General features: G+C 43.3%; 1 protein-coding gene across 1 annotated transcript; it reads left to right on the forward strand.

The window, feature by feature from the left end:
* Positions 1-598: 598 nt before the first annotated feature.
* Positions 599-20,329, forward strand: olfml2a (olfactomedin-like 2A). The gene is made up of 8 exons (XM_080003630.1): positions 599-852; positions 9,887-10,150; positions 11,860-11,967; positions 12,276-12,452; positions 12,579-12,843; positions 17,214-17,507; positions 17,712-17,897; positions 18,737-20,329. The coding sequence occupies exons 1-8, from the start codon at positions 781-783 to the stop codon at positions 19,339-19,341; spliced, it is 1,971 nt and encodes a 656-aa protein (XP_079859756.1). The 5' UTR covers positions 599-780; the 3' UTR covers positions 19,342-20,329.
* The last annotated feature ends 1,092 nt before the right edge of the window (positions 20,330-21,421 follow it).

Genomic DNA, 21,421 nt, shown 5'->3' on the forward strand with positions numbered 1-21,421 from the left:
TACGGGTTGTTGGGTCTAGTTAAGATAAATAAATAAATAAATAAATAAATAAATAAATAAATAGATAAATAGATAAATAAATAAATAAATAAATAAATAAACAAACAAACAAACAAACAAACAAACAAACAAACAAATAAACAAATAAATAAATAAATAAATTGATAGATAAATTATTTTCCAGGACTGCGAGGAAAGCTGTAAGCCCATTCTTTTACATATATATTAGAATCAGTTTATTGGGCCGAGTGCATTTTCATAAACATGGAAGTTGGTGCATATATATATATATATGGTGCATTGTAGTGCAGATGGACTAGTACCGTTTTTTGTCACGCTAACCGTCTGCAGACACGCACCAGTAATCACCATGACAAGTTCCTAGAATGCCTACATGTTAATGCACCTGGAAAAATAATGTCATTCTCATTCTGATTCTGATACAAACATATATCAACATATACATTTGCGTCGTCTGATCTGCATTGTCGTAAAAGATAGTATGGATCTTCTGATCAAACGCCCCTCCCATCTCACGGAGGACTAAGGTAGATGACAGGCGACGCGCACGTTGCGCACAGTGAGGGAGAGTTGGGGAGACCGACGAGCCGCGCGTCTTGGATTGTGCGCACATCACGGGGCAAAGAAACACCGCTGCTTGGCACTTCACCGCGATGGATCTTAGATAGCCGTGTGGATTGTAAACGCGCGATTTGTAAGGTCAGTGTTTCGTGCACGGACAAAGGGATTCCACAGCGCGTATCCAAACTTTCCGGAAAGATGGTGTGGAGATATGCAAACTTGTTTGCCTGCCTTCTGGTTTTGCGTCAGGACGCCACCGCTCAGAACAAGGTCAGTAAACGCAAAAATATTTCTGTTCATGCGGGAAATTTGATGCGGGATCTGCTCCATATACGATTGTCAACTTGACAAATAGGTGATACGAGGAATAAATTACATGGTTTTTTTTACCTTTACAGACCTTTATCATTCTGTCAAAATATTCATTCAAGTTCATTTTCTTTCCATTTTAACTTACCCTTATGCAGGTGTTTCCCGGCTATTTGCCGCATGACACGTCAGTAACAATAGCCCTTATTTTGTCAAATGATATCCCCAGGGCGTAGTGGGGCGTGATGCCAGCTTAGACAAAGGGAGACATAACACCCAAGTGGGTAACTGTCTGTAATATCGGCCAGGCCTTGTTTGTACAGCTGCTGGACTTCAGTATCCCCTCTGTCACTCCCAAGGAGTGTGTTCCCCTGCAGTGGATGACCTTCATTCAAACCTACCCTGGCTGGAGAAGAGTCAGTTCTTAAACAGTTTATGACACTAACCGCTACCTGCAGAAGACGTGTGTTTTCGCATGGGAAAGTATGGTTGCGATAGCATCCAGAAGGACCATGTGCTTTCCCTCTGCACTTGTACACTCCAAGGCTGATGGACATACCGCAGACATAGTAACAGATATAGTTTATAGCGATTTTCTGTCAGACAAAAGGCCTACCCAGAGGAAGGCACGACTGGACACTGCCTGGTGGCATGGAAACAGGCTTGTGCACCTGCCTCCTGTTTGGGCCGTAAACAAACTCCCAGGAATACCACCCTAAGGTCGATTTGAGGGCAGAGGGACCAGGAGAGAGGCCTCCCACGCTGACAAGCGGAGAATTTTTAAGTTGCTTTATTGTTTGGAAATCTCCTCTGTGTCCAGCTGTTGCCACCCATGCTAAAGGCAGGAGTGGAGGAACTGTAATGTGCTTTTGGACAAAAACATGAATCTAACAGGACAAAGACAAGTCAAATGGCAGTAGGCCTACACAAACTAATAGAATCTAAATGATAATCATTCATAGCCCGGTCATGCCATGCGCAGTCCCTGCCAACCCCCCCTCTGCAGATCTAACGGGCGGTATGGATCATTTTCAAGCGCTGTTGAATAGGAGATCATCTGGATAAACAGTACTGGCAGCATTGATCATTCGCCTTTGCCATTGAATAGATTATTCGTTTTGGCTGCTTTGTCTATCTATCTATCTATCTATCTGTCTGTCTGTCTGTCTGTCTATCTATCTATCTATCTATCTATCTATCTATCTATCTATCTATCTATCTATCTATCTATCTATCTATCTATCTATCTATCTATCTATCTATCTATCTATCTATCTATCTGTCTGTCTGTCTGTCTGTCTGTCTGTCTGTCTGTCTATCTATCTATCTATCTATCTATCTATCTATCTATCTATCTATCTATCCAGAAGAAACACAATTAAAGGAGATTGGAGGATTAGAGGGAGAAATTTGACTTTAAATGAGCGTGGAAAGGATTGAGCAGCACCAACAAGGAGGTTGGATCCGAGCAAAAAATTGCACCAGCAGGATTTCTGCAGCCACTTTGGGGAATTACCAGTGAGAGCGAGAGAGACTCTGGAGCTGTCATCTATCTAATAACACCCACCCCCAGCCTTTGTGTCTTGCATAGTATTGTTTGATTACTTGTGGGTACACATGAACAGGCCTGGGTGGAATGTAGATATGTACCCCCAAAAGCAACATGTGCCTAATAGACTTTGTGCTGAGCTAATTAACATCTTGGTGCTCATGCTAATACCACAGCTTTCTCATGCCAGTCAGCAATCTCGTGGTTCATCTCCAGGCCAAGGGCTTTAAAATTGTCTTAATACTGTTTATCATAAGCACCGCTGACCCGATTAAGAAAAATCAGGTGGGCTCCTTGGACCGCAACCTGGACCCCAGTTTTGGTCCCGGGTGCCACGTCTGGAGGATGAGATGGAATTACAGGGCCTGGTCGACCCCCCCACACCACCACCACCATGCACGCACGCACGCACGCACACACACACACACACACACACACACACACACACACACACACACACACACACACACACACACACACACACACACACACACACACACACACACACACACACCACCCCCATCACCAGCTAAATGTCCTTATTAGACACAACCTTTCCTTTGCTTTTTGTTGATGAAATATTTCAGGGAGCCCTTTTTTCCTCACAGAAGGAGATACAATGACATGTATTAAAGAACATATTAAATATATATATATACAGGGACGGGCTGGGACTAAAAAATGTCCCTGGACTTTTTTACCCAGACTAGCCCATCACAACCAGCCTGCGGATACTCCACCACCCCCGCCCCATCGACACACGTACAAACACACCTGCCCTTTATACCACCACTTATAAGCATAATGGATGGATACTCTCGGCTACTTTAACACTAAAACAGAGCTATTTTAAGAGCAAGTGAAAGGTTTGTTGCCAACAGGCCACCACTGTGAGGATACCATGATAGATTCAGGCAGTCAGTGTTTCATGAATGTCTATATTTGAACAGGCTCCATAATGTATGATCCCTTTAATCTAGAAACTTGAAGGATTTACTCTTCAGGGCAGGTCTATAAACAATATATCACAATATAAAATTACAAACATCAGGTACTGACTGGACACATTTATATTTCTAAAGTGCAGTTAAATAATAAATAATATTTAAATAAACAAACAAATTCCAAATAATAAAAATGTAACAAAAATTAAGTACTGTACATTTTCTGGCCTGCTTCTAAGGTACAGACCATTACTCCTGGCTTGGATGTAATATTGCTGGGATTTGTGGGGCTAGAACAGCCTATGATGATCAAAGGGGAGGGGGGTTGTCCCGGTGCTCCCGATGGCCAGTCCGACAATGTGTCTATATATATTTATTTATTTATTTATTTTTATTTCATTATATTTATTTATATATATATTAAACACTACACACAGAAGGGACTCAATATGTCCTTTGTACTGTGCAGGCCAATATATAATTATCTTTCTACAAGATTATTACAAAATATGACTGTACATCACTCATATTTCTATTACAGAAATTATGGAAGAAAATAAATCAATTTTTCAATCAAAAGTCATTTTATTTTAAATATGTTGATACATTATAATATTACAATATAATAATTATTTTATTATAATATATTATATATTATGATATTGATATATATATATATATATATATATATATATATTGTGATAACTGTTTAAACTTTTACAACATATAGATAGTAGCAATCATTTATATACATTATCCTGCAATATATAGCATATATTATTCATTAAATTCTAAACCCAAATATCACAATATTTTTGACGAATACCTCAATAACGATCATTTGACAATATTTTGGGGATGACTATTGGTGCTTCCATAAAATATGCACACACAAGATTTGAGAAAGAATCATTAGTAGATATTAGGTAAGATATGAGGAGAGATATGTGGATATTATCCCCAAGCGGGTAGAGGCATTGATTACAGCAAACAGATAACGGCTAGAACAGACTATGAAGTTCAAAGAATGCAAAAATGACTTTACTATAATGCAGCCATTAAGACAACATTTTACTATATTAAAATATTAAAGTCACTAAAATCCCAGACAATATCTAGTCTCATCATGATATTGATATTTTATCAATATGTTGTCAAGCCCTAATTGTTGGTTTCTGTACTTTACCAGACAATGAAAAAGGCTAGAGACCGCCTCTGAATTCAGCAAAAGGTTTCTTGATTGCGACCAGAGGATAAGCGTTTGTCGTGGGAGTCTACAAATGACACCAATTTGTAATTAAGCCATTGCCGGTCTTTTTTCGCAATCTGGAGCACGGCAGGGTTTTTGCTTATGACGAGGTTTTTGGCCATTGATCTAATAGACCTCTCCGGCAAGCGAACACACAGAGCTCTGGCTCTCACCTAATACCCCCCCCCCCCCCCCCCCGCCACTCGGTTGAGTAGACGGGCAGGTTTGTGTGTCTACCTCTTGTCCTTCCTCGACCTGAAACTTGACTGCACTTGAGAGGGTCAAAGCCAAAGATTTCAAACTCAAAGCTTGTGTTAAGTGCTTCGCGCTCTTAATTATGAGAGCCGTAGTCCACCCTCACGCTGGCAGGTCAGCAGGCATGCCAGCTTGTGTGATTCAAAGGGAGGAAAGACATTGGCTGTCATTGTCCTAATGGTTTCATTTTCTTTTTTTTTCATACAGTCCCACCACTTGCGTGAACTTGTTTCCAAAACCAAACAGGGAGACGGGTGCTATAGCTTGGCCTTAAATCTTCTTGGAATTTCCCCATCTCCTCCATCATTCCTTCAAGAGTCCCACACTGGCGTTGCTATGGAGGAGTGGGGGAACAGACGTAACCCCTCATAGGCATAGTTTAATCCGTTAATCCACTCTCTGTTTTCACGCCGACGTAGCATTTGTCCATCCCGCCGTCGTTTCACTTGACATGGGGTGAGGATCAGACCCCCCCCCCCCCCCCAACACCTACCCATACACATGGGAGTCCTGGACCATGACCAGACCCCTCCTGTCGAGCGTTGGCGGTAATTGAGGCTAATGCCACCCCCTCGAGCATCCAATCCTTCCGTCACCCAGCCTGCATTCCGTCACTAATGAGCCCAGCCCATCATTCCTCTCCCAGCGGAGCCTGGTACACCGCAGGATGGGCTTGGTTTGGGAGGGGTGATGGGAGGACTGTGGTGGAGAAAATCTTCGATTTTGTATCCGTCATCTTTGAGCTTTGCGGAGTTGCGTTCGTTCATTGACTGAATTGAAGCAGGTTTTTCCCAGTATTGTTCACAAGCTAAATAAAATGTTTGAGAAAATATATTGCGTAACATGTTTTCATTTGACAATGGACGCCTACCTGTCCTCTTGTTTGTAGAGGAAAGACGGCAAGACGGCTCTCTTGCTTCAAACGGAGTCTGTAAACCTCTTCAACCTCTTGGATGTCCAGTTTCGAGACATAACAGCATCAAGACCTAGCGTGGCAGAGGATGCGCTCAGAGACGTGACTGAGACAGGTGGTTAAATGAGGGCTCTCGGAGATTGTGCATCGTTCTTTTTTTGTTCTTTCTGGTATAAGTCGGACCACATGTGGTTTACAGCAATACTTAAATCACATTGGAGAAAAATGACAGTCTAAGCCTCTGGTGTCTTCCCAAACTGACAGAACATCTGGAGAGCCAGGCCCCAAAAGTGATGCTTGACAAGCTCAGGAGTCTCACCTGTCTTGCGGCCATAAAGCAGGTTTTAGGACGAGAGGATGTGAAAATGAGAATTAGTACACAAAATAAAAAAGTCAAATCTCTTGTGTTTAGTCATTTACGTTATGATTGTTAAATGTGAGTTGCCACATCTGAAATGGAATGCTAGCATACTCTTCAGTATGCTATACAATAAGCCATACGATATGACAAATAGAACCTTACAAAATACACAGGTATAACATTTTAATAAGGAATTATAAATAAGGGGAATCATAAATATATATTTATAAGTGTGAAGGGTCTGCGTCCGGATACTGACCTCCGGGCGTACCGATTACTGTGCCCCATTCCTCTAAATAGAATAACTAAAAGTGTTGTGACGGGGCACAGAGGACGGGGCCCTACTCGTGGGGATGGGTATCATTACTATTTTAACAGTACCACTACTCATACCGGTAGCTTAACTGCTTTCACGGTACTTTTATCGTTATTTTTTATTTTTAAATTTTTTAACGTTATTTTTTATTTTTTTAAGAGAAAAACAAAAACAAATTAAGAGTAGAATTTACACTGCTTTGTTTTCTGCGCATTACGCATGGAGGCGAGGTGGTCGGGGCAAAATCTGTACTCGCCATGCATGAGGCAGGCAGAGGGAGCTGGCCTTGCCCCTCTTGCACATTTCTCCATATCTCCGGCGATGGATTGGGAGAGAGAGAGGGGAGAGATGTCTCTTCTGATAATAGCGAAAATGCTTCTAAGACGAATATCTTCTATCGAGTTTCTATCAAGTTGATTACGGGTTATATAGCGGGACATATGCTCAGTGCTCGTGCTCCGTTCCTCTGTGTGCCCCCCCCCCCCCCCCCGCCCCATGGCAAATAGCAGAAAATTTTCATTGAACAGCAGAATCCGATTCGACTGACAAAATTCTAAGCAATTGAGAATGTCTGTTCCTGGGTTCTTTGTGTTGGGAACACTGACACATTTGCAAACACGGCTGGATAAGGAAGTTATATCTTCCCTTATGATGAAATGATGATGAAAATGCAGATGTTGATAGACAGGAATGGAGCTGTCAAGAGAATCAGTCTCTGGAACGCGCTCTACAATTTGAGAAAAGCCGTTTCAAAGACCTTGGTTTTCACAATGCAACGTCTTGTGGACAGTTTTGTAAAAGCATAAAGATAATTCCTATCACAAGATTTTGTTTTATCCAATCTCATTGGCAGACTTTTGCATGATTCAAGTATTTAATTTTATAAATGTAGTTAGTTTTTCTTTTTTTTCCCCGACGTAGGTTCTGCTTGACCTGAGCTTATTCTTGCAGCTTTCATCTTGCCGACATTCAAAAGAGGGGAAGCGTACGGTTATTTTTAGGGGTCCAGCCCCGAAGGAGTCCTTGCTAATGAAAAACTGATGTCAGTAGTCTATGAATGTCATGGATCCAACGCACTCACATACAAGATGAATAAAATATGTATGTGGGGCAGCCCCAACATGCTGTTGTCCAAGTTTGATGCAGATTAGTCCATTATTGTGGAATAATTTAGTAAAAACCTAACGACTCGCACAGGTAACATGACAGCATTGCAGTCTAGTGATTGGTTAACAACCAGGTCCTCACCAAGATGGCGACACGTGCAGATGGGACTGACTTCAGTACTTAAGGGATGTCATGGAGCCGCCGAACCCACAGAATATCTGAATAAGATGTGTATTCCAGGCAGTGCCAACATGGCGTCATTCAAGTTTCATCCAGATCCAGAGTTTGTGATCAACAATCGCCACCTTACGACAGCGCGCATGCGCAAGTTGACAGTACAAAGATCACATGTCAGCACTGCAGTCTAGTGAGACATAGATATAGTCGTGATTGGACTTTAACTAAAGGAATATAAGATACAAACTGTTAACTATACAAAGTTACAATTTGACAGGTATTATTTAATTACTATTAAACTTTATTATGTTTGAAAAAAAATAATTTAAAGTATTGCCAGAAGACAATTGGATTAAACAAAGTGCAACATATTAAACGTCGTAAATATATACACTGATCAGCTACAATATTAAAACCACTGACAGGTGAAGTGAATAACATTGCTTATCTCGCTACAATGGCACCTTTCAAGAGGTGGGACAAATTAAGCAGCAAGTGAACAGTTGGTCAGTTCTTGGAGTTGATGTGTTGGGAGCAGGAAAAATGGGCAAGCGTAAGGATCTGAGTGACTTTGACAAGAGCCAAATTGTGATTGCTAGACGACTGGGTCAGAGCATCTCCAAAACGACAAGTCTTGTGAGGTGTTCCCAGTATGCAGTGGTCGGTACCTACCAACAGTGGTCCAAGGAAGGACAAGTGGTGAACCGGCGACAGGGTCATTGGCGCCCAAGGCTCAACAGGCACTGCCTGTTGGAGGCGAAGTCTAGCCCGTCTGATCCAATCGGACAGAAGAGCTACTCTGGCAAAAATTGCTGAAAAAGGTAATACTGGCAATGATAGAAAGGTGTCAGAACACACAGCGTATCACAGCTGTCTGCGTATGGAGCTTGCAGCCGCAGACAAGTCAGAGTGCTGCTGACTCTTGTCTACGGCCAAAAGCGCCTATAATGGGCACATGAGCGACAGAACTGGACCATGGAGCAATGGAAGAAGGTGGCCTGGTCTGATGAATCACATTTTCGTTTACATCATGTGGATGGCAGTGTGTGTGTGTGTGTGTGTGTGTGTGTGTGTGTGTGTGTGTGTGTGTGTGTGTGCGCATCGTTTACCTGGGGAAGAGATGGTGCCAGGATGCACTATGGGAAGAAGTAAAGCTGGCGGAGGCAATTTATTATTCATGGCCGTCCACCAAGGGAGAGAGGCCAGAGACAGAGTGTAAATCACTGAATCTCATCTCAGCTGACTTTGATTCAGTACTAAAATGGGACAGAGCCCAACTCAAGCATTATATTCATAAGCTGACACATTTTATGGTTCTGAACAAATAATAAGTCCAAAACCTGGCCATAGATGATATGGTTAGATCAAGTCATAAACTGACTCTGGCTGTGTAATGGGGCACTTATTTTGAAAACCCTCGCCTCTCATATTATAAATTCTTAAAATATATTATATACAAGTACTCCTCACTTAATGACCGAGTTTCGTTGCGAGGACCAGGTCGTTAAGTGAATTGGTTGATCAGTGAGGATCCGTGTTATTTCACGCTAAGGAGGTGTGGCCATTGCGAACGCTAGTGTAATGAATACTGACAGACTGCGGGAACAAGACTGAGACTGAGAACGGTGATGAGATGAGATGTATACAGTATATATAGTGTATATAGTGTATACAGTATATATAGTGTATATAGTATATACTGTACAGTGTATATAGTATATAAAGGGTGATACGTGATGAGATGCTCGATGCTGAGACGCCATGGTATTGTACACAGTGTACAATACAGACTGGTCATAGAGCTAGTGGTAAGTCTGGACAGTCGTTAAACAAGTAGGTCGTTAAGTGAGGAGTACCTATATTGACACAATCCGTTAATGATTATTCAATTAAATTATTCGATTAATGAAAGCCAATTGCCGTCTCAGGTAAAATGAAGATCCAGAAGATCCCGTTATCAAGCTCAGTTGGGAATCTATATTGAAATTAACTGAACTTCAACTGAACTTCCAAAACCCAATCCAAATCCAAAAAGATCATCTCAGAAAAGAGATCGCAATGTATATATTTCATTATAAACATGCATATAAAAAAATTACAAATGGACTCTCGCTCTTCCCCTAGATCTTCGGGGACACCGAGCCCGTGCGCATGACGTCCGAGGGCTCCGACTGCCGCTGCAAGTGCATCATGCGGCCGCTGAGCCGAGACGCCTGCCTGCACCTCCGGAGTGGCAGCGTGCGCGTGGAGGACTTCTACACGGTGGAGACGGTCAGCTCGGGTTCCGACTGCAAGTGCTCATGTACAGCGCCACCCTCCTCCCTCAACCCATGCGAGAACGAGTGGAAGATGGACAAGCTGAAGAAGCAGGCGCCCGAACTGCTGAAGGTGAACGGAGGCTCATCATCAGACAAGCAGCGAAATTTTGAAATTTTTGATTTTGGTCATTCGTAGAGAAGAAAATGTCCTGGGACCATGCCCTAATGGCCCCCCTTGGTCTAGAGCTGGCATTATGGGACATTTGCTCATATTATAAAAATTTGAAATTAATTAAGAAATTTGCCACAGACAACTCGAAAGGGCAAATGTGAAACAATGTGCATCATGCAGCAATACAAGGAACAGACAACACAGTTATTGTGTTTAGTAGTGTGGTAGACTGGAATTAAGAGTTCAATATAGTTTTAGCATTTCAGCCATAATTGTGTTAAATATGACTCCAAAATGTGAGTTTGTTTTTTGGGACATAATGATATACAGTATCTAGAAGATGAGTAAGGTATTACCTTACATACCTTAAGACCTTACGAGAGCCTTGAATGTGAAGGGAAAATCCAATAAGAGTAAACCCCGACACAAAAAGCTGGATTTGAAGCTATAAAGGAAGGAGAAAAAATAGATTTGCGTCGCAGGCTGAGTGCAATTGGCTGAGTGCAGCCAATTGCACTCAGCCAATTGCACTCAGCCTGCGACGCAAATTTGTCAAAAAGCAAATTCCAATTGGTAAGCTGTCCAACAGTGGCATGAATGAGGGATACACCGCACTACCTAGTGCATCTCAAAAACACCTCACACCCATAACCCCACCCTACGGTCAATAACCCATTAGCTAAGTGCTTGACCAGATTCGGAAGCTGAGCACAATAACATACAGAGGGTGGAGGAGGTGATCTTTAATATTGCGTATAATATCTCAAAGATGAAAGAAATGAAAACAAAATTGAATGGGCCGTCAAAATGTAATCTCTCAGCGCAGGCTTAAGGGCCGCTTTTGCTTTGACAACTCTTGATAACATCTGAGCACATCCCCAGGCATACATGAAGCACACATACATTTTGCACTGGCCTAAGAGGCACGCTATTGGCCATATGATGTCAAGAAGCAGATCCAGATGTCCGACCTGACTTGATGTTCGACAATCTCTCAGCTATGGATTAACCAAATACATCCTTGATCAAAAGATTTTTTTTCAACTAAAGGAACACCCAGAGAACGAGGGAATATTTGTTGCGTAATATTAAAGTCTAGGTTGGGCTTTTTAGCATTTAATACCCTATTAAAGCACTGTTTAACACAGGATACCTTTTCAACAGCTGCCGTGCAGTCCAAGAGGGAAAGTAATTTAGAATTAAAAAAAAACCACAATAAATGTCCTCGCAGAAAACTAGAAGAAGTATGTATACAAAGTCTTCAGTTCATTTACTATTCCAAAAAATGTGTTTGAAAATGGATACAATAGATACATACATACATACAATACAATAGAACTTCCTTTAGACATAGCTGCAGTATAAGTCATTTTTCCTTTAAAGGATATTTATCTTGGGTTTCTAAGGATTTAATCGGTTGCTCGGCCATTGGAAAGGTATGGCACGTTCCGTAAAAAGGTTACGAGAATAAGACTCAGGTGGGACAAAGTGGGGCTTTTCAACCCTAATTGAAAGATTGCCACAGACTGAGCAGTAACTAGTCAATAGTGTTAATCAAAAGAAGAGGCTTTTTAGGTATTACCGGATTCCAAACACACTGAGGCACATAAACCTGCCAAGGCTAATTGGTGAGTAATGGGTATTTTCCCTTTTGTTTTTTCACCAAGCTCCAATCTATTGTGGACCTTCTTGAGGGAACCCTATACAGCATGGACCTAATGAAGGTCCATTCTTACATCAACAAGGTTGTCTCTCAGATGAATACCCTAGAAGAGGTAAGCAACCGGCCCTTAAAATTCGGACAAAATCATGCAGTTCCTCAAGTTCCACAAAATTACAAAAATTAAAACTGTTTAAATTATTATTTTAAGTACATATAAATAAACAGAAAATCATTGATTTGCTAACTTTCCTCATCAAGTATCTTGAGTTCCTTTTCCAAGTCACTCCCATTTCCAGACACGAAAATACACATAGTATTCAAATATACCTCATCCATTACATTCAAAATCGATACACTTTTGTATGTACACATCGAAATTACCCGACTACTGTTGTTGAATACAAATCTTGTACTTTACAGACGATCAAGACAAACCTTACGAGAGAGAATGACTTCGTTCGAGACAGCATGACGAGTCTGACTAACCAGTTTAAGAGATACGAGAACTATTCCAACATCATGATCAGCATCAAGAAAGAGCTGTCCAGCCTGGGTTTGCAGCTGCTCCAGAAGGACTCCACGGAAAGCAAAGCACAGGTCAGAACAAAGCATTTTGAGACAGATATCTATATATAACACCACAAAAGTGCCCAACCTTTGGGGAAAACACCAACTTCTGTTCCCGTCATCACTTGCTGCAAACCTAAATGTCAATGTTCACAGGACACCAGTGATGAGAAAACCAAGGAGGCAGTAAAAGCAGCCAACAAAAAGACCCCCACTGCCAAAAACCAGCCGAAACCACTTAGGGAAAAGGTCCTGAAGCCCAAAAAAGAGGTTGTTAAGCCTGGGAAGCCTGTGAAGCCTGACCCCACCGCCAAGGCCAAGATGGCGGGCCACCACCACCACCAACCCGGCGTGGTGAGGGGTATCACCTACTACAAAGCCACCAAAGCGGATGGAGAGGAGCACAATGCTGCAGGCAGGAGTGAGTGTCAAGGCGCATCGAGATGTGTACTCTCGGAAACAGAACTTTTTGAGCGATAGGGCGCGTTAAGAACAAGAGGAGGAATGAATGAGGAGAAATTCACCATTTCACCAGCAGGTCTCCTGTCTCCTGCATATGGTCCAAAATATACTACATGGTGGGTTTGGCCACGGAAGGGCAGGGCTGTCAAGTACCACTTAGTTTTCCAGATTATTTTCTTGTGTATCATTGTGAATGCAGTTGGTATATTAACAACAGTGTTCAGGGATGTGCTTTCGGTTGGCTCTTTTTCTTTTCTTAAAGTATACAGCCTTACAACCTACGGTCCTTGTCCCAAAGTACAATGTACACCTGGGGGGCCTCACATGCTCTCCCCCTCATTGAGTTTACCCTTTTACTCCTGTTTAATCCCTGTTCTGAGGTACTAAAAGGCAAATTATTAAGTTAAGACTATGTTTAAGTTGTTTGCACATGATCGGTGCCCCACGATGTCCCACCACCATTGATTTCGTATTGAGGGTGCATTAATGCCCGACCTCACAGCGATGCCACCCCTGGCTTAGTAAACCAATGGAAATTGACCCTGAATTGCCCGAAGCTTAGTTCAAAATAGTTTGAACTTTAACCTGGGTGAAGCTGAGGTTTTGGAGGATTTTGAATCAGGACACAACATTGGTGAGCAGACTCAAAGGTTTTCAAAATAAAAAGTTTTTTGAAATTGTAAAATATGTTAAACTAGATAATGAATTGAGCCACCATACACAATTTAATAATACAACAAGGACTCTGTTTAAGTAAGCTATATTAGGGTTCAGTGCTCAACCAAAACTATACTTCATTTTGAACACCTGCCTAATTACTGCTTTGGAGGCCATTACGCCTATATTTAGACTTGTTAAAGACAAACCTATCCATACTAGTAGTCAAACAAGTCCTGGGACATCTGAATGCATTGTATTCTGAATAGAATCAAGCCCTGTATAGCAGGGGTTCCCATGAGATACAGTATACTTTTTTGACTCAACTGGTGAGAATATCTACGATGCACACATTTTTTCAATTTTAACTCATAAAGTCAAAATATGTGTCTTACATACCTACATAGAGGATGATGATGCTTTGCATTGCAAGATTTTCATTTTGGGCTGGTCAGATCTGATTTTCTTTATAATAAACGGCCCAATCTCTGGAGGGGTATAGTAGGCTATGGGGTGGGCAAATATTTGCCCCCGATTCCCTTAAATGGAAAATGTGGGTGTGCTTAGTAATTAAATGTCAGATATTAGCAACATCGTGGCAACCAGAAATAAACAAAGCAGATTCTCGCCACTAGGTTATGAGCTAGTGTCAATAGTGGAGTGAGAAAGTGACTTTTTAGGGTGTCTGATTTTTCTAGATAAGACTTCTAGACTTGCTTATTGGTATTGTGCTCTGATGACTGTTGTCGCTCAGTCCCAAACAGGCAGAACATATGTGAAGGAATGGTTTTATTCCACAGTGAATGGGCATGTCAGCTCGGTTTTTGAGTACTGTTCTAAGAAGATCTTAGATATTGAAGTTGCTCAATTCAGTTAATTAGCAATAACATATGGCAGTGTCAGTGGAATTTATGTGTTGCAATGGGGAGTGCCGTATAAAGACGTTATATGGTCCAAAAGTGCAAAAAACACGGTAGGTGTGGCCTTTAAGCAAGTTTGTCACATAGTGGCACATAATGTAACCCACAACACAAAATGTATTCCTTTTAAACAGTCTGGTCTAGTCACTGCAGGTTTGGATTTCCGATGAACATTGAAAGGAGCAGGAAGTCCAAATCTTTTATTGACAAAATAAGTGGAGCTAATGGAATGCCGTCTAGTGGAAGGCTGCCATGTCCATGACATGTCTTCACTTCTCACAACAGTGTGTGTGTGTGTGTGTGTGTGTGTGTGTGTGTGTGTGTGTGTGTGTGTGTGTGTGTGTGTGTGTGTGTGTGTGTGTGTGTGTGTGTGTGTGTGTGTGTGTGTGTGTGCCTATGTGCGGAGGGACCCTCATCAGCGCAGTGAAAACATTCCTGATTCCTGATTCCTTCCAATCCTCTAAGTGTAGCTGAGTGAATAGGTATGCTGCGTTTGCACTAGGGCACACGTACATAGTGCTGTCAAACTGAGTGTTATGCCCCGGCTGGCCGTCTTGTCTAGCCAGCCGGGTCGACCCTAAACCCAATAAAGCAAATTATTTTTGGGCCCCGGATTTCCATAATCCCCACAGGTCGCATTTATTCACAATGGAATTCTTCACCAAACATCTGTCATAGCTATAGGTTAAAGAGCTACGCCTGTATAGGGTCATTACATTACATTTAGTCATTTAGCAGACACTTCTATCCAAAGCGACTTACAAGGGAGAATAACATTCAAGCTACATTGCAACAGAGACATTTGTGTAACAATAAATAAGTACTGCTAAGTAGTCCTAAGTTATTGTAAGTAAGGAGAGGAGGTACTCTGTGAAGAGCTGGGTCTTCAAGTGCTTCTTAAAGACAGAGAGGGAGGTCCCTGCTCTGGTCATTTTTGGCAGCTCGTTCCACCAACGTGGAACTACAAATGAGAATAGCCTGGATTGCCGTGGCTGTATGGCCGGCAGAGCCAGGCGACGCTCATTTGATGAGCGCAGCATCCGGGGGGTAACATGTGCTTTTACAAGAGCATTTAAGTAGGTGGGAGCATTCCCAGCAATCACTCTGTAGGCCAGCATCAGAGACTTGAACTTGATGCGAGCGGCTACAGGTAACCAGTGGAGCTCCATGAGCAGCGGAGTGACATGTGCCCTCTTTGGCTGGTTGAACACCAGTCGCGCCGCCGCATTCTGTATCATCTGAAGTGGCTTCACCGCACAGGCCGGCAAGCCTGTTAAGAGGGCGTTGCAGTAGTCGAGACGGGACATCACCAAGGTTTGTACCAGCAGTTGAGTGGCATATTGGGTCAGGTACGGCCTGACTTTTCGGATGTTGAGTAGTGCGAAGCGGCAGGACCGGGAGACGGCGGCAACATGATCCGAGAATGTCAGTTGGTCATCGATAATGACACCTAGATTCCTTGCAGGCTTGGTAGGAACAAGAGATAGAGAGTCAATTTTAATATCAATGTTGTGATAATAAGGTCATAGGGGGACCTTAAGAGTGCTGAAAGTACTTGACCTTAACTTCACCAAATTTAAGCGTGTGGGTACTTTGAAATTGGAAACACTCATTCCACTGAATGATTCTGGAAGTTTTAATTGGTGATATTACGCGACACTACCCGACAAAATACAATTTTAAAATTCAGTCTCTTATGTGGAGAGGTACTTTTTAGAACTGCTGCACAAGATACCTTAACCAGCACATTACAGGCTTTTTTGTGCATCCTTATAAACAGATAAATAATGCTGGAGAAAAAAAAAGTATTTGAAAGTCCTTCAACTCAATCTTACAAAGTCTGTATGGGAGCCCGAGCGTCACCATAACCCCGGAGGAACCACCCCTTTTATCTTCAACCTTGCGGAACCTCTTCAAACCGTCTGCTTTCCAAGCTGGCCTTCATCAGATCCATGTGGCCAGGTGCCCCCCCCCCCAACTAGGAGCCCGCCACTCAGAGTGTTATCACAGAACAGATGCACCGATCACGTAGCCGATGTGTTGTCTAATCTCCCCACATCTGTCTGGCAGTGCAGGAAGCAAGAGAAAGAGAGAAGGAGAGACCAGCTTTTCCCTTGGCAGACAGACTACCCTCCGTTATGTGTGTTTGTGTATGTGTGATTGTGTTAGAGTGTGTGTGTGTGTGTGCGTGCGTGTGTGGGTGCGTGCGTGCATGCGTGTGTGCGTGTGTGTGTCTGCAGGGGGAGTGGAGGGTTGTGGAATTCCAAATCCAAATAGGGAGGCGGTGGGACAGGCTGGGTTACAGAGGAGAGGACATAGAAAAGAAAGACGGACAAAAAACAAGAGAGGAAACTGCATAGCAAATGCCATTGGCCTTTGGAGGTCTGCGCTTTGCGGGATGTTTTATACAATGCACACAGACCATGTTGTGTTTCATAACAGTATTTGAAGCTAAAAAATACTGTTATATAGTTATAGTTTTCTTTGTTTTTGGACAGTTAACCTGGTGGCAGAGTTTACCATGAAACACCATAGTACAATAGACAGTGGTTAAGTGACCTTAGACGCACTTTGTCAGAGGCTTATTGAAATCAGGGGGTCTTGAGGGGGTCGCAGGCACTCCAGTGAAAGGAAATCAAGGAAACCCAGTGGGGCTTTATTTTGAATGAAAACTGTTTCCCGTAGAGTTTGAGCTTTGAGATTTCCACCTGGCCCGATGTCGCGGCCTGATCCTTTCTTTTAATTCTTCTAGATCACTCTGCCAAAAATCACATGGTCCACCAAATCAAAGATGGCCGGTCAGAAGACAGAGGCGCTGAAATGGTCCTGGAGGCCATAGAGTCCAGCACTGCTGAGCCCACGCCTGGCACTGAAGCTCCCAGCACCACCTTCTCTACCACTACACCAACAACTACCACATCTACTCCAGCCACAACTGTGACCACCACAGTCAGTAGCCAATCAAGGCCAGAAAGACCGGCTCCTACTATTGTTCTGATGCTGGACAACTCTGACAATAACAGCCGACCGATTCTACACAGAGCAGGTAATTGCTGTGATCGTAGCTCTATTGCTGGACACTAGTGCGAGGCTTAACTCCTGATTTAACGCCATATTAGTCTGTGAGCTCGCTCTTGGTTGACTGTGAAATTGTTGTGATGCAAACTCGGGTGGAGGAAGTCATGCAAAGCATTTTTCCCGTCGCTTAACTACTCAGTGTCCATTCCTCGCTGTTTCTCTCTCCGGGTAGGGAAGATCCTGGATTGCGAGGGGACCTTGGCATCTATTGAGCAGCCAGAGAAGCAGCATAGCTATGGGCGCAACGAGGGAGCCTGGATGAAAGACCCACTGGCTAAGGATTCCAAGATCTATGTTACCAACTATTACTACGGGAACAACTTAGTTGAGTTCCGCAACCTGGACAACTTCAAACAAGGTGTGTGAGTTTCTTAGCCTAGTTGACACTAATGCCCTTTGAGGACTCAATGAGCTCTGTGATACTGATGAGATATCTGGAATGTGGGCTCTTGGGTTGCCCAACGTCTCCGGTGGGTGGGAAAAAGAGAAAAAAATCTGCTCTTTGGGCATGTAACTCAACTGAGGAATGGGATTACCAGCTCGGCCATAGAGAGAGCCAAGATGAGCTCCTCTCCTGGGACTTTTCTGTGTTGATCTAGATGCGTTTAGACAATGGGCTCTCCAACTGCACTCGCATCTGAGGCGTCCAGCAGTGTGTGTTGAGTTCAGCGCTGTGTGCGGATGACTTGCTATCTTGTTGAGTGGCTGTGACGCCTGCCACAGCTGACATGTGCTCGGGCCTTTTCCTTTGAACTGGGCACAGAGGGAGAAGGATTATGAGTGCAGGCTGACCCCATAGGGGGAGGTAGGAGGTTGGGAGGTTGTAGTGGGGGGGGTTTCCCTTTACTTGTTTTTGTCCTTTAGTGGGGATCTATTCTATCTTTTTCCAAATCACACTTCCTGACATTGGAAGCCCCCCACTAAGGGGATGGTGGTGTGATCTGAAAATGACACTGTTGGTATACAACAACAGTGTTTTCTTAGTAGGGAACTCCCTAAGAAAAACCACTTCGCTGTCTCATAAACCCATTGTGGACACAGTCTGGATTTATCAAAACACTGTTATCGGGCTCCATGAATGGCCAATTATGTCAGCATGCTACACGGGAAGGCAGGATGTGTTTCTGACCTATAATAACAGTACAGATGAAGCTAACTGATGGGGGGTCGATGTTGCATTCTTTTATCGTTCCCTAGGCCGCTGGAGCAATCTGTACAAGCTGCCATACAACTGGATCGGCACAGGTCACGTGGTGTACAATGGAGCGTTTTACTACAACAGGGCCTTCACCAAGAACATCATCAAGTATGACCTGCGGCTGCGCTACGTAGCCGCCTGGGCGCTGTTGCATGATGCGGTCTATGAAGACACTACGCCGTGGAAGTGGAGGGGCCACTCCGACATCGACTTTGCAGTGGATGAGAGTGGCCTGTGGGTGATCTACCCGGCCGCGGACTATGACTACTACCAGCAGGAGGTGATGATGGTCAGCAGGCTGGACCCGGGGGACCTGTCGCTGAAGAAGGAGACCACCTGGAGGACGGGTCTCAAGAGGAACTCGTATGGCAACTGCTTCATCATCTGCGGCGTGCTGTATGCGGTGGATGTCTACAACCAGAAGGACGGGGAGGTGAACTACGCCTATGACACACATACCGGCACCAAGGCCATCCCGCGCCTACCCTTCACCAACGAGTACGCCTTCACAACTCAGATCGACTACAACCCCCGGGAGAAGGTCTTGTACGCCTGGGACAACGGCCATCAGATGACCTACCGCGTAAACTTTGTTGACCAGTGAGCGCCAACCACTTTGTGTTCTGGATAAGCTTACAGTAGGGGGGGACAAACTCTGTGAAATAAAAAAATTACATTACACATTACACCCCCCCGGGGTGGGGGGGTGTAATGTAAGTGGGCGACATTCTAAAATGAGTCAATGGGACAAATTATGAAATCTGCACCAGCATTCCAATGTCGACTCTTGCTATTTGGGACATTGTGCAAAGTAAGAAATCAAATGCACACTTCGCTTGATGAACCAAAAACGATTGGTATTTGCAGAGAACAGTTAGACGAAGAGCTTGTTTCCAAATAAACTCCATCCTCCTTCCACTGGGCACTTTCACCAGTTCCGCAACGCACACAATTCCGGCCTGAGATGCTTCCCGACGTTTTAACGTTTGAGGGATGCCGTTGAATATAGTATAAAGTACAAAAAAACATTTTTTAACAATAAATCTTGTTATATAATATAGCTATTTGTTGTTATTTTCATCAGTTTTGGTAAAATTTATATGTTGTTTTTTTTACAAAAAGTATACAGTTGTTGATCTCCTTGTTGGTGTTTTTGTTTAGTCCCATAGTTGTGATTATTTAAAAATGGTTCAAATTCTTCACCACCAAGAAACTCCTGATTTGGGGATACACCTGAATACTCAGTCTGGATTGATTAACAGTGTCATGCATATTAATAGTCTAAAGGGTTTTACATTTGTAAAATTAGAAACCTGTAACATTGAAACATTTTGAAATTATAGGTGATGTTTTGCTGCCTTACTCTATTCTGTTTTGTTACATTCAATCTAATAACTTTGGCAGATTTTGGAATATTCCTAATTGCTTTGTTATGTTTATAAGATAAAAAATGGGGGGGGGGGTGCCAAATGTAACAGTGTAATATGTTCACAAACAAAGTATTTTTTACTGGAAAATAATATAATGATGTGATGAGAAATCTAAGACAACACACAAAATAAACAGTTTTGTGTCTGTGCTCCACAATAAAGTTGCTGTTCTTAAACCCTGTTGTGAGACTTTTGAGACTTACTCCCCTTAGCCCTGACCCTGCTATTTCCATGGAGGGCAGACCTTTTAGTCCAGGCAAGATAAATGGTCAGTGACTCAATTCCTTTGGTTCTTGTACAACAGGATCTCATGGACCGCACTTAGTTTCTGACGAAAGGTCATCATGCTCTACTTGACCGGGTGCCCAATACTCGCTAAGAGAGCAGCCCCGGATCATGGAAACAAGGGCACAGCAAACTGTGCCCTTGTGAAATGTCTTGGCTCGAGATGTAAAAAAAAAAGTTCCTTAACAAGAACTCTGAGTCATGCAGCATCGGAGAAAGATGTAGAAAAAACCAAGGTGTGGCACACTCATGTGGTCCTCATTTGAGGGAAATTAACTCCCTCCATATAAAACAAAAAACCCCACTCCTATTTAAAGCACATCACAGCCAACTATGTTTCAAACTGGTAACACCCCCAGTTAATGAAGTGCTTTCATAAGGGTCACGCCATAACGGTGAACATTGTGTTTAAAGAAATGGTGAACTCTGGTTGTGGCGCACGACATGTCATGGTGAAACAACGGACGGCGATGAACAATGACAATTCACATGACCTGCGGTACCATGTTCCTGGCGCCTCACAGCTAACACAATAGCTCCCCTGTTGCCCCTAATCAGGACAGCAACTTGATGGTTATATCAACAGGGCCTCTCCCCTCACTGATGACCCAGGATCACACCACCGTAATATACCCCCCCGCTCCCGCTCCCACTCCTTTCCCTCCACGTCAAATGAGGTGCACAATCTGTGAGTCCAGGGATGTAAACTCCCTCCTCCCCACCACCACCACCCACCACCACTACTGATTACAACCCCAAAGCCACAATGCAACAAACTGCACTATGGGAGCATGCAACATTTGGACAGGAAGTAATGCAGCTCACGTTGGTTTGGAAGCTCCTGCGAGCCCCTTGTGCACGGCCCCTCCGATAATGAGGTCATCGCAGTATGGAGGACATCTCTGCCCAGATCTCCAGATGCATGTAAGGCACTGAATAAAGGCACGACAATGGCTGTTTGTGTAGTTG

The sequence above is a fragment of the Zeus faber genome (assembly GCF_960531495.2).
Source record: "Zeus faber genome assembly, chromosome: 7".
Lineage (NCBI taxonomy): Eukaryota > Metazoa > Chordata > Actinopteri > Zeiformes > Zeidae > Zeus > Zeus faber.

Excerpts from the sequence above, each read along its gene's own strand:
- olfml2a (XM_080003630.1), top strand. The coding sequence starts at position 781 with ATGGTGTGGAGATATGCAAACTTGTTTGCCTGCCTTCTGGTTTTGCGT. Across the intron at positions 10,151-11,859 it reads AGGCGCCCGAACTGCTGAAG|CTCCAATCTATTGTGGACCT; the intron begins GTGAACGGAGGC and ends TTTTTCACCAAG. Across the intron at positions 17,898-18,736 it reads CCTGGACAACTTCAAACAAG|GCCGCTGGAGCAATCTGTAC; the intron begins GTGTGTGAGTTT and ends ATCGTTCCCTAG.